Source organism: Lathyrus oleraceus, chromosome 4 (assembly GCF_024323335.1).
Source record: "Lathyrus oleraceus cultivar Zhongwan6 chromosome 4, CAAS_Psat_ZW6_1.0, whole genome shotgun sequence".
Taxonomy (NCBI): domain Eukaryota; kingdom Viridiplantae; phylum Streptophyta; class Magnoliopsida; order Fabales; family Fabaceae; genus Lathyrus; species Lathyrus oleraceus.
Window position 1 is genome coordinate 362,443,376 of NC_066582.1, and position 14,345 is coordinate 362,457,720.

Below are 14,345 nucleotides of genomic sequence, written 5' to 3' on the forward strand. Positions count from 1 at the left end.
ACTAAAAAATCCTTAAGAGGAGCTAACACTAACAGGCTTCATGTTTCATATAAGTTATCTAACGCCAAAATCTATAAAGATCATGTTTGTTACAAAACTTCTTTTCTTTTAGTTAAAAATATTCAATAAGTTATTATTCTAGGAACTCCGTTCCTAGCTCTTCTATATCCTTTTTTCGTTGATAACATAGCTATTACTATCAAAGTCTTAGGACGTGAGATAAAATTTGAACTTTTAGATCAACCAAAAATTAGAGATCTTAACTCTATCCAAAATAAAGGAATTTCTTTTATTAATCTTATTAACAATAAAAGGAAAGACATTAACTTTATTAACAAGGAAATTCATTTTAAAAGAATTGAAGAACAATTACTTCCTTCCGTCTGGTATTCAAGAGAAAATTAAAATTATGAAAGATAGGTTTATTTAACATAGATAACTAAATAGTTCTTAGTAAACTCATCAAATAAACTAATGGAGTAATTTGGATGGCAGTTGAAGTAAATTGGGTCATCATTAAGGTTAGATTCAACTATAGTAATAGTAGAATTGTAAAAATCTTTAATACGAGTATCACGAAGGACTAAAAGTATAGGAGTATTAAGATCTAACTTGTGAAGAGGTTTAATGGAGATCTGGATTAAGCCAAGATGGATATAACGATATTCTTCTTTATTATGATTCTCCAACAATTTTTTATCAAGTAAGTTAATAATTTCATGTTTATTACATATAGGCTTAGCAAATTCAACATCATGAATAATTTTCTTACTATGGTAATCAAACGTGCTAATTTTGTAAATTTCCTTTAGCTTAATCTCTGGCGTAGACTAATTAACTGATCTATTTTCTAATTCTTGGATTTCTAACTCATAATTTTGAAACGTATCTTGATCTAATTCAATTTTATCATTATTAAAAGTAATAGAAATCAAATGTTTGCTTCTAATATTACGAGAACTACTCCCTATCTCACTTAAGGCTCTCAGCATTTGAGACATGACTATTGAGACAATGTCACAACTTTACAAAACAAATTCTAAAAATGATTATTTTATAACTCGATTAAACTTACAACTCCCTTCTCCCCCTTATAATTTTTTTCTAAGAAGTAATTACAATATGCTAACGGATTCACAGTCTCACTCAACGGGTCTTATATATGGGCTACAAATATTCTTTATTTTATTGTTTTATGTTTAAAATAGTAAAACATTAATTCTTCAACACAATGAAAACTTTTATAAAAAGAGTTGAGAAAGTAAATTTTTATTAATAACATGCCATTAATGAAAAATAGCATTTCATGGAGAGTAGTAAAAATAAATTAACGAGGCCCATATACTAGATATGTTAAATATTATCTTCAAGCACCATTCAAGAGATACTTTTCAAGGCACCCAAGATAAAATAAAGTGGATTCTGATGTCTTGGTAGGTTTGACTTTTTCTTCTATGTCGGATTCATGATCATAAGAGATTTTCACGTTGACCAAAGTCTTATCTTCTGTTATTGCTGTGAATTGAAAAGTTGTCTTGTAGTATGACAAACCTTGATTCAGATAGCCTCCTTCAATCACTTGCAGCCCAATTTCATGAGATAACTCATCAAACTGAGTGATCTCTTCCCTCTGATAGTTTACTGGGGATATACCTGATATTCATTCACTTCCCCAAGAATTTGATTAATTCACAATATTAAATCAAATAAAAAAACTTGTGCTATCTATATGTCTAATCCAGTTGGGGTTCTGAAGTAGTTTTGTCTTGTATTCCCTTTGTATTCAGGTTAAGTACCTCTTATGCTAGGTTTAATACAATTAGTTTGTTTTTAAAAAAATGCGTGAGAGAAGGCATATTTAATAGGCAAATAGTTTGTTTATAAAAAAAATGCATGGGAGAAGGCATATTTACCAGGCAAAAAGTTAAAGATGAGGATGGTACCAACCCCTCCATCCCCTTGAACTACTTGCACATCTTTCACAATATTTGGCAGAACCTTTGGAACAATGAAAATGAAATCCCTAGACTGAGCTGTCCATAGGGTCTCCAACCCTACATTGAGTGTTGTTTGTGTGTTGAATTCCTTTATCATGATTCTTCAAATGTGTTTCAACAAAGTAGCATCATATATTAATTTATATATACTATATGAAATTTGATAACACTAGTTAAGGAGAAAATTAGGAAACAGCATCTTCAACTAATGTCATTGACTTACAAGAATGAAAGATGCTTTTTTGTTTTTTTAAGAAAAGAGACAGATGCTCATTGGATATTGATTCTATTAAAATAATGAATATAGTTTTATAAAAGATAGATTTAGGTATATTGTCAGGATTTGATACCATAAAGTAGATATTACTGGTGGAATAAAAATAATACAGTTGATTCTGATTTCTGATAGAGACCAACCAACCATTACGGTGGTCAAGTCATATTAATAAACTAATACAAAGATAAGATTTGCATGGATTTTTAAATGCATATTGCAGGACGAGGTAGCATCCAAATATTTAATTGGAAACCCCAAACATAGCCTTTCCGTCTACCTGACATGCATCTAACACAGTTAAAATGTCATTGGATGGTCAACAGGCATTGAATGGGAAACTCGGTTAAAATGTCATTGGAAGGTCGACTGGCATTGAATGGGAAACTCGGTTAAAATGTCATTGGAAGGTCGACTGGCATTGAATGGGAAACTCGGTTAAAATGTGTCATTGGATGGTCGACTGGCATTGAATGGGAAACTCGGTTAAAATATCATTGGATGGTCGACTGACATTGAATGAGAAACTCGGTTAAAATGTCATAGGTTTAATATATATATTCTATTAGATTTTAAATGATCAAATTTAAAAATATAATAAAAAACAAATAAGCAACCATATTTAATATTAAAATTACATATGTTCAAATATTGATCCGGTTGAATCTAGCGTCCGGTTGAATTTACACGTCCATAATACTGACAAGTTGAATTTACACGTCCATAATACTGCAAGTTGTCATGGATTGGATTGTCCATAATACTGCAAGTTGTCATGGATTGGGTTGGATAATACTTCTCCCTCCTGTCTCAAAAACTAGAGGGAGACTAAATTCGAGCGGGTGTTGGTAACAACTCTGTTATTTTTTCCAATATCACAAATTGAAAACTTGGACATTTGAAAAATAATAGTAATATTTGCACACAGAAGATAAATTTAAAATTGAGAAGCAAAATGATTTGCAGATGTAATTCCATGCAAGCCATATTATTCCTCATTCATAGTATGATATACTTCTCCCCCCGCACAAGAGCAGGAAATGAATCTAAAGGGCATTCAAAGAAAACTCAACTCCCTCATGAAACCATGCCACACTTCCTTTATAACTGTTGATAAATACAACTGTTGATGTTGATGACAAGCTATAATTATCTTTGCGTAACTGTTCCTGAAATCTTAATTTCCATGTTTTTTTTAGTGGACACCTAAGCTACTATATAGGTAAGTTTGTTCTTTGGCAACCACTAAAAAACGTAAGTTTGTTCTTTGGCAACCACTAAAAACAAGACAATATGATCATGATTTCAAAACTCTGTTCCACATATTAAATAAGGCACAAAACTTAATAAACAAGACTTTCTGATTCCACTAACAAAAGTTTAGTGGGACCAAGAAAAACAAAACATGCTGTTTCATTTCATTGTGTATCAAACTCTACCTTAAACTTGCATTGCCAAAGTTCTGTGCTCAACAATCATCTTTTGTCGCATGATGCCTTCTATGAGGATGAGGATATTCATCAGGTTCGGTATCACGTCTTCTATGTCCCCGATCTTCCCTCCTATGTTTGTAATCACCATCATCCGGGCTTCGTTTTCTTCGTCCTGAAGCAATCTTCACATTTTCTCTGCAATCCTCATCATTTCTGCTATGTTTGTAATCCCCATCATCTGGGCTTCGTTTTCTTCGTCCAGAATCATTCTTCACATCTGGCCTTCCACTGTCTTCAGTTCTCTTCCTATAATCTCTGTCATTCTTCCTAACCAAATGGCTACCATCAGTTTTTCTCCTTTCATCTCGACTAGCCCGTCTTTCTGTGAAGCTATAACCTAAGTCTCTTTTTCTCGAGTCTAGCTCATCTTTTCGTCGATATTCATCATCTCTCTGTCTTCCCACGTGCCTTTCTCTGTCTTTCTTGTCATCCTGCAAACCTGTATCTCTTGCACCTCTTCGTGCTTTATCATCTTCATTTCCTTTAAGCCCTCTGCCTCTATCGCCATACCTATCTTTGTTATTTGAGCCTGCCATCTCCTGATCTCTGTGGCCTCTGTGACTATCATCTTTAAAAATTTCTTTCCTGTCTCTTCTATCATCTCGGTCATCTTTGTTATGTCTTTGGTGTTTCATTTCTCTCCTTGGACTTTTCGTGTTATCTCCATCAAAAACCATTTCATATCTACACCATGAAATTGTAGCCACTTATTATTTGAGACATAATCACATACAGTAAAAGACAGACAGACACATGCAATCAGAAGTACAGACCTCGCATTCTGCCCACCACGTTGGGCATTGTTGTCCTTCAAGATATATTTTGTGGGTTGTTTCACTGTAGCATCTCCAGTGCAATCCTTGGCAATATGATCTGTGGAACCACATTTGAAGCAACCACCAGCTGCAGTCATATATTATTGGTATTAGCATGAAGGGTTAGTTTCAATAGTTAACAACCAAACATTAGCTGGCACTGTACAAAGCCATAAAATAAAAGTATAAAACAAATTCTTAAAGTGCTATCATTACCCTTACTATCTTTCCTGTTGTATTGTGACCACAGTTTTGCAACACTTTGACTAAAATCTACATGTATTCTTCGATCGTCAATCAAAGCATTATCCATCTGCAGAACAGGAGGTCGTGAAAGAGAAGAGTTAGAGAAATAAGATTTTTTTTCATCTCAGAAATTTTTTAAGCATATGAAATTGAAAATACTAAGAAATACAAAAGAAAAGAAAAACTCTGCAATCAAAACTGAAACAGGATAACTCAGCACATAAAACAGGTGAGCAAGCAGCTAAAAGACTAGCTAAATTATCATTGGGAAATAAATGCAACATTATGTAAGATGGATAATGCTAACAAAGGTATACATAAGCTAACCTACAACAATATCCTGTCTGTGCATAAAGCAAAACAGTCATTTACTGTCCAGAAAAGAAAGACAATACTATTTAGGAAAACGACAGTTTAAGATCTCCAGCATACCTTGAAATATGCCTGCTCACATGCCTGTTTGTCATCAAACTCTGTCATGATGCATAAACATTAGATACCGTTGATTGCATTAACAACAAGAGTAGTTACCATTTTTACAATTGCAGGGCAAGTTTGTAAAATACAGTCAAGTATTAGCAACTATAAGTTCTAAAAAATTGATTATGTATTTGATAGAAACCCAATGAAATCAGAAACATTGACAACATTTGCTCAGTTACTCTGAAGCATTTTCCATTTAGTAATTGGTATCTTCTAACCTAAGGTCAAGCCACTAACTTGCAGAACCGACGCTCATAGACTAAATAAAGCTCTAAAAACAATTTGATCTTGTAAAGTTAATGTTCAGAAAGAGCTTTCTGTTCATACTTAAAATGTACTACAATCTACTGTCACTTTTGTAAGGAATAAATTGTTAGGATCTTTTCCATCAATGCTGGATGTGTCCTCTCTTAATCTGGAAGAATTTTTATAAATTTATAATGGGTCTCACTCTCACTGTCACCTTTTCTTGGATCCCTTCATGGCAGAACTTTATAGCACCATGTTGCTCTTTATTTTAGAGGATTTAGAAGAGGTGAATTATGGAAGATATAATTTATGGTGGTTTGTCGTTTCTACAGTTCTTTGGTGTATTTCTTTATTTCAGTGCCTTATCATGGCTTCTTTAAGGGTTTGTTTGGGAGTTAGATTTTGGAGGGAAAAGTTTTTAAGGGCTATATATATGATCATTATAGTTTAGCAAAGGGATAAAGGCCAATTTAAAGTGAGAAATATAAGAACCATTTAAACAACTGAGAATCATTGTTTCTGCATGAATATAAAATTGCATAAAATTAACACGGACTGTAGACATACACACTGACCTATAAAAGCATAGCATAAACTGTCACCACTATTTTGATCACGGATGATTTCAGCCCTATCATCAAAATTTCAGGTGTTAACGGTATGTATATTGCTAAATGTAAATGTGTTGACAAGTCAACTCTTCATTATTACTCACGATGATACAGTTCCAAAGCGTGAAAATATTGTATGCAAGTCCTCATCCTATAATTTAAAGAGAAAATCATTAATAGTTAAGAAAACGCAGATTGCTACCTCAGTAGAAGGAAATGATACAGATGCATGACAGAGCATAAAAGATTACCCACCTCGGTCACCGGATTCAATTTACACACAAATAGTACATTATCTGGAGGCTTAACCTCAGCATCAGGAATATCCCCAATCTAAAATGAGGAAGAAAGGGAGTTATACAAACCCATCATAGTCGCATGCAAAATCACAAAGTTCTAAGATTTTTGTGTAACATATACTTACACTCTCAAGCACAACTGCCCTAGAATGTGCTTCCTTTGATCTAATAACCTCTTCCAGCTCTCCTGGGTTTAATTGTTCATCCATAGGCACCCAATCATCTTCAAGCCTGACTTCATCATCAACCTAGAAAAATTGCATGAAGTCGTGACTTTGAAGTTCTAACAGGTGTGCTTACTGAAGACCGTAAAATTGTATTACTCAGTATAATGTTTGATATAGGATGACAACTGCATAAAATGTAAAACCCAATATTCATCCATATATAAATGAAGCTGTCATTAATCTCCAAATTAATCATACAGTGACAGCCAATATCAATCAAAATCACAAGAATCTAATCATCTAATAATCAATTCAGAAAATAGAAATTAGTAAAGAGAAATAGATCAACAATGGAAAATAGACTGTATTTGATTTATTGATGAAGAAAGAAAACATGTAGAAGGGAATGAATCTCAATCTACCCCAGAGCCAAGCTCAGAGATGGAGAAAACTCTCTCTGCCTAACCATATTGGTTCACTCAATAATCTTCCATAACACACACAACTCAGTCACCTTACTATTAATACTATTATGGCATAATAACATGCCAACTAAGCATTCTAGCCCACTCATTATTTAACATATATTCTTGTGACACTATTACATGAAATCCCCTTTTTTACTTATGATATCTTTACTCGGGTCTCTATCAGAAGCTGTCATTCATCTCCAAATTATTCATACAGTGACAGTCAATATAAAACAAATTCACAAGAATTCAATCATACGAAAATCAATTTTGGATTTACTGTTATAATTTACAAACATGGCAGGAAAAACTTGGTCAATACATTAACCATATTTATAGAGAAACAAAATTTATTCAAGATGGAAGAAAAAAAATTTAATAGGGGATGGTGGGTTACCCTCCTGACCCGGGTGAAATAAATAAAGTACTGAAACCAAACAAATGATCAGTGCAAATTAAGCTGAATAACTCTTGTATGATCCTGGTCAAAAAAAAAATCCCGTATGATCTTATCTTTCAGCACATCTGTCAGCAAAACCTTCTAAGAAACCATAAAAGAAACACTAAGTAACAGGTGCATTTGCTCCTAGGATTAGCACCCTTAAAAAAGACTTGTTCCCACAATTCTCAAACTTAACTAATGTAACTTCAAGCCTACTGCTTTAAAAAGTGTCTGAAGAAGTAAAAAGTGGATTTGCTCGTGTTTGTTAGGTGGACATTATTATTGTCTTAATCTACTGTTTTATTAGTCTTAGTCTGTTTGAATAAGACATATTCTTTAGGAGAAATAGGGTTTGTTATTTGTGTTCCTACTCTATAGGCATGTAAAGAGTAGAGTTGGTTATTTCCTTTTACTTGAGATGGCTATATATTAGCTACTGATTAATCGAATAATATACATTCCTCCACTCACTTTTGAAGCTTTGTTTAATTCTGAATTCCTACATTTGGTATCAGAGCTTTCAAAAGGGGGCTGACTAAATAGGAGTGTGAGAGTGAGTGAAGCATGACAAACTCTGAGAAATTTGTGACTCCAAGATTTGACGGCCATTATGATCACTGGTCGATGTTGATGGAGAATTTCTTGAGGAGCAAAGAGATGTGGAACCTGGTGGATGAAGGTATTCCAGCACCAGCAATCGGGACTTCTTCGGCAAGTGAGGCCCAGAGGAAAAGTGTCGAAGAAACAAAACTCAAAGATCTGAAAGTTAAGAACTATCTCTTTCAAGCGATTGACAGAGAGATCATGGAAACCATTCTTGACAAAAGAACATCAAAGGCGATATGGAATTCAATGAAACAGAAGTACCAGGGATCAACCAAAGTAAAGAGAGCGCAGCTGCAGGCATTGAGGAAGGAGTTTGAAATGCTGGTTATGAAAGAAGGAGAAAAGATCGATGGCTTCATTTCACGAACGCTCATGGTGGTAAATAAAATGAAAGTGAATGGAGAAGATATGAATCAAAGCACAGTGGTGGGTAAGATTTTGAGATCTTTGACTCCCAAATTCAATTATGTTGTATGTTCAATTGAGGAGTCAAATGACATATATACTATGACTGTTGATGAGCTCCATGGAAGTTTACTTGTTCAAGAGCAAAGAATGCATGGGAATCAGGAGGAAGAACAAGCATTAAGAATTTCTTATGACGACAAACCATGACGGGGCAGAGGCTCATTCCGAGTGGGTCGAGGTAGAGGAAGAGGGAGGTCATCTATGAATAGAGCCACTGTAGAATGTTTCAAATGTCATCAGTTCGGACACTTTCAATATGAGTGTCCTGATTGGGAGAAACGGGCTAACTACGCTGAACATGTAGAAGAAGGAGAAGAGGTTTTGCTAATGTCTTATGTTGATGCTGGTCAAACCAAAATAGAAGAAGCTTGGTTTCTTGACTCGGGGTGTTCAAATCACATGACCGGAAACAAAGAATGGTTCTCGGAGCTAGAGGAAGGATTTAAACAAACAGTGAAGCTTGGGAATGACACTAGAATGGCAGTGGTAGCTAAAGGGAGTGTACGGCTTCAAGTAAATGGTATTATTCAGGTAATCTCAAATGTTTTTTTACATACCTGAGTTGAAAAGTAACTTGTTGAGCATAGGGCAACTTCAGGAGAAGGGTTTAGCTATTTTAATTCAGCAAGGGACTTGTAAAGTTTATCATCCTAAAAGAGGGTTAATTATGCAAACTAACATGAGTGGAAATAAAATGTTTTATATGTTAGCATCTATGGCAGCAAAAGGAAATTCGATGTGTCTTCAGGATGAACTTTCCTCCGAGAAAGAGTCACACTTGTGGCATCGTCGATTTGGCCATCTGAATTACTCAGGATTAAGAACACTTGCATACAAGAAAATGATAGACGGTGTGCCTCTGCTCAAAGTTCCAGAAAAGTTATGTGAAACTTGTTTGGTTGGCAAACAGCATAGAGGATCCTTTCCGAAACAAAGTTCTTGGAGAGCATCAAAGCAACTTCAACTTGTGCATTCTGATTTGTGTGGGCCTATCAAACCTGCTTCCAACAGTGACAAAAGGTATATCATAAGTTTTATTGATGATTTTTCACGTAAAACTTGGGTTTATCTTTTACATGAAAAATCAGAAGCCTTTAGTGCATTCAAGAATTTCAAAGCATTTATCGAAAAAGAGGCTGGTGCATATATAACTTGTTTGAGAACAGATAGAGGAGGTGAGTTTAACTCAAATGAATTTGGAGAATTTTGTAAAGCTCATGGTATAAGCAGGCAGTTGACAGCAGCATACACTCCACAACAGAACGGAGTTGCCGAACGAAAGAACAGAACAATCATGAATGCAGTACGCTCAATATTAGCTGATAAGAAAGTTCCAAAAGTGTTTTGGCCAGAAGCTGTAAATTGGTGTGTTCATGTTCAAAATAGGAGCCTGACCGTATCGGTAAAAGAGGAAACTCCAGAGGAAGCATGGAGTGGAGTGAAGCCAACAGCAACTTATTTCCGGGTTTTCGGTTGCATAGCACATGCTCATATTCCAGACCAAAAGAGGAGCAAGTTAGATGCCAAAAGCAAGAAGTGTGTGTTCCTGGGGTTAGCAATGAATCCAAGGCCTATAGATTATATGATCCAACCACTAAGAAGATCATCATCAGCAACGATGTTCAATTTGAAGAAGAAGAGAGCTGGGATTGGGGAAGAACTGAAGAAGAACTGATTTTGGATGTGCTAGAAGATGATAATGAAAGTGAAAAAGAGCATGTCGGCGAGGATAATATTGAGGAGGTCAGAAATACTCCTTCCGATTATTCACCACAAAATGAAGTAAACATTCAAGAAGTTGCAGCTGAAGGGAGGGTTGAAAGAGTCAAAACAAAACCAGTATGGATGGCGGACTATGAAACAGGAGAAGGTCTCTCAGAAGAAGAAGATATGCATGCAATGATGATGGTAACAGAGAATGATCCATTTTCATTTTCATTTACATAAAGCGAGATTGGTAGCTAAGGGTTATGCACAACGGTATGGAGTTGATTACACCGAAGTATTTGCACCAGTAGCAAGGCTCGATACCATTCGAACAATACTTGCAGTAGCAGCACAGTCTGGCTGGGAGGTTTTTCAGCTTGACGTAAAAAGTGCTTTCCTTCACGGTGAACTCAAGGAGGAAGTATTTGTTCAACAACCTGAAGGGTTTGTTAAGAAAGGAGAAGAAAGGAAGTTTTACAAGCTAAAAAAGGCTCTATATGGCCTTAAGCAAGCGCCAAGGGCGTGGTACAACAAAATTGAGTCTTACTTTCTGCGTGAAGGCTTCGAGAAATGTTCCAGTGAGCATACTTTGTTCACCAAGTCAAAAGGAGGTAAAATTTTAATAATTAGCCTTTATGTAGATGATTTAATTTTTACTGGAAGTGATGTGAGCATGTGTATGGAATTTAAAAGGTCAATGATGATAGAGTTTGATATGTCCGATTTAGGAAGAATGAGGCACTTTCTTGGAATGGAAGTGCTGCAAAATTCTGATGGTATTTTTATTTGTCAAAGATATGCACGAGAAGTGTTAGCAAGATTTGAGATGGAAAACAGCAATAGTGTGAAAAATCCAATTGTACCCGGAACAAAGTTGTCAAAAGATGAAGGAGGAACTAAAGTTGATGCAACATTGTTCAAACAAATGATTGGGAGTCTCATGTATTTAACTATAACTCGTCCTGACTTAATGTATGGTGTAAGTCTCATAAGCAGGTATATGTCTAGACCAACCATGTCACATTGGCTGGCAGCCAAAAGAATTTTGAGGTATTTAAAAGGGACAACTGAGCTAGGCATTCTCTACACAAAGAATGAAGGTTTTTCAAAACTCTTGGCATTCACAGATAGTGGCTATGCGGGTGATCTTGATGATAGAAGAAGTACATCTGGATATGTGTTCATGATAGGATCTGGAGTTGTATCCTGGTCATCTAAAAAACAGCCTGTGGTGACTTTATCAACTACCGAGGCCGAATATATCGCAGCAGCTCTATGTGCTTGTCAGTGTATATGGCTAAAGTGAATCTTGAGAAAGATTGGAGTGGAGCAGGTTGAAGGAACTATAATTCAATGTGACAGCAGCTCTGCCATTCAGTTGGCTAAGAATCCAGTTTTTCACGGAAAAAGTAAGCATATTCATGTGCGATTTCATTTTTTAAGAGATTTAGTAAATGAAGGTGTTGTAGAATTAAAGTACTGCAACTCTCAGGAGCAAGTAGCAGACTTGATGACAAAACCACTCAAACTTGAGCAGTTTGAAAAACTCGGTGGTATGCTTGGAATGTTTAGTGCGTCAGAGTTAAACTAAAATACATGTGTTTTAGTTTAAGGGAGGGAATGTTAGGTGGACATTATTATTGTCTTAATCTACTGTTTTATTAGTCTTAGTCTGTTTGAATAAGACCTATTCTTTAGGAGAAATAGGGTTTGTTATTTGTGTTCCTACTCTATAGGCATGTAAAGAGTAGAGTTGGTTATTTCCTTTTACTTGTAAGATGGCTATATATTAGCTACTGATTAATCGAATAATATACATTCCTCCACTCACTTTTGAAGCTTTGTTTAATTCTGATTTCCAACAGTGTTATCAAGTTAAGAAAAATGAGGCCAATGATTTTTTTCAGTTGGAGTCATTCCAAATTCTTACAATTAATGCTATCATAACAAAAAGAACCACCACTAACAAATAATATAAGCTAAAATCTAGCTTGCTCTCAAGCTGTTAAATACAGTTCTGCAATCAAGCCATACCTCGTCCTTAGGTTTTCCGTCAGGTGAAGCTTCAGGAATAAACTCAGGTAGCTGAGGAGGATCATCATAAGGATCCTCAAGGATGTAAGTATGCTTGATCCTGTTCAAGTAATTCAAGAAGATGAATACATTGCATTTATTTCAAAAAGAGAAACTAAAATGCCACTTTGAATCCACATTTCTTAGTAGTGAAAAAAAGAGTATAGACCTGATATTTTTAAATGGTCTGCCCTTTCCATCTGCATAAGCCTCATTTATTCTAGTCAAAGTCTCAAATCCTTCAGCTACCTCGCCAAAAACCTACAAATATGGCATAGCACAGAAACCAAATAAATAACGTGGACATTATTAAAGTTGATAGGGTTATAGCTGAAAAATATATATTGAGTATGAAAAATGTACAAGCAATAATCTCTTTATAGACTATTGTGAAAACAAAATAATATATTTTGAATATGAAAAATGTACAAGCATTCATCTCTTTATATAGACTATTCTAATCTCTTTACATCAATGTGTTGAATGTGATGGTGGTGATGTATCCTGTGAAAGAATGAAAGCAAGGGAAGGATGGTGATGTATCCTGTGAAAGAATGAAAGCAAGGGAAGGATGCTTACAGTGTGCTTTCCATCAAGGTAATCAAGGTCATCACGCAGAGTTATATAGAACTGGAAAAGTAAAGAAAAAAGAAAAACAATAGTAAGTGAAAATTGATTTGATAATTGCTGGTGCTTTATACAAGGTTGTGAGGGAAGAACATAGGAAAGAAATCATGTGATACCTGTGAAGCATTCATATTGTCTCCAGCACTTGCCATGGCAACAGTTCCAGTCTTGGAATGCTTTAGATCAATATGAAGCTCGTCATTGAAAAAGCGAGCTTGATCACCATAAAGGAACCTGAAAAAACAAAAGGCCGTTGCAGAAAAATGAGAAGACCGAGTGAAAAAGTCTAGAGTAAAGGGAATGAATTAGGGTTTGTTACTTGTAGATAGAATCGCCAGCAGTGCCAGTTCCAGTTGGATCGCCAGTCTGTGCAGTGAAATCCTTCTGAACGGTGTGAAATAGACAGCCATTGTAGTACTTAATCCTAATAACAAGTTGTTCAAAGCAACAAGAAGAATGATAAGATTATGATTTGAACAAGAAATAGTTAGAAAGAGGAATTTTGAGACGAACTTGCAAAGCTTCAAGAAGTTCTTGCAGGTTAAGGGACACTTTTGGGTGTACAAATCGATAACCAGGTCCCCTAAACTCGTCACCATAAGCACTGACATCTTCTCTGCTTCGTCAAGGTCACACTATCACCGGGTTCGCCAGAGAAGGTCGTACGCCACCGAGAAACAGATCTGAGACAAGGCGATGACGACAGCTGTAAAGGTGGGTGTGTCACGATGACGATGAATAGTAACGGCGGCAAGGCAGCAGGAAAGCTGGCGTTTCAGGTTTATGTTACTTAGATTCAATTTCAAAAAATACTAGGACGATTAATGGAATCAGATAGAGTCGAATAAGATTGATGAATAAGATTGATATGGAATGTTATTATATTGTTTGGATTATTTAAAATTCTATTTCTTCCCCTCCAATCATAACCTAAAGAACAGGGCATGCACATAATTATTTTTTTTAATATCAAATTGAAATTTATATCTCCGATCTTCATCAAACGACTATTATTTTTTTAATATGTTTTTAATATGTGAATACGTCATTAGCGACCGCAAGGAAACCCGGTCCATATTTTTTATATTTGCTTTTGACGGCCACCAAAATGATCGTATGGCTGGATGCTTCAAATTATGTGATGGAAAGTCTAACGAGTTAGAAGAAGATCTATTTTTTAGTTAAGAAAGACCTAACATAAATAAATAAGTGACAAAGTGCTTTAATTTTATTTTGATTTTGATTTTGTTTATTTAATAAAATGTTAGAGTTTAATTCTTTAAAACTACTTCTATTAGTCAATTTAATGATTTCGGTT

General features: G+C 35.2%; 2 protein-coding genes across 2 annotated transcripts; both read right to left on the reverse strand.

Moving 5' to 3' along the window:
- Positions 1-1,253: 1,253 nt before the first annotated feature.
- On the reverse strand, positions 1,254-2,253 carry LOC127075468 (phytohormone-binding protein). Its single transcript, XM_051016936.1, has 2 exons — positions 1,914-2,253; positions 1,254-1,653 (listed from the first exon to the last, which is right to left on the reverse strand). Exons 1-2 carry the CDS (start codon positions 2,092-2,094, stop codon positions 1,367-1,369), a joined length of 468 nt encoding a protein of 155 aa, XP_050872893.1. The 5' UTR covers positions 2,095-2,253; the 3' UTR covers positions 1,254-1,366.
- A 1,264-nt stretch (positions 2,254-3,517) lies between these two features.
- LOC127075469 (peptidyl-prolyl cis-trans isomerase CYP59) lies at positions 3,518-13,983 on the reverse strand. Its single transcript, XM_051016937.1, has 14 exons — positions 13,541-13,983; positions 13,347-13,451; positions 13,144-13,261; positions 12,980-13,030; positions 12,570-12,661; positions 12,362-12,461; positions 6,593-6,715; positions 6,424-6,501; positions 6,273-6,319; positions 6,133-6,188; positions 5,258-5,298; positions 4,796-4,892; positions 4,538-4,667; positions 3,518-4,448 (listed from the first exon to the last, which is right to left on the reverse strand). Exons 1-14 carry the CDS (start codon positions 13,636-13,638, stop codon positions 3,740-3,742), a joined length of 1,845 nt encoding a protein of 614 aa, XP_050872894.1. The 5' UTR covers positions 13,639-13,983; the 3' UTR covers positions 3,518-3,739.
- Positions 13,984-14,345: the final 362 nt, after the last annotated feature.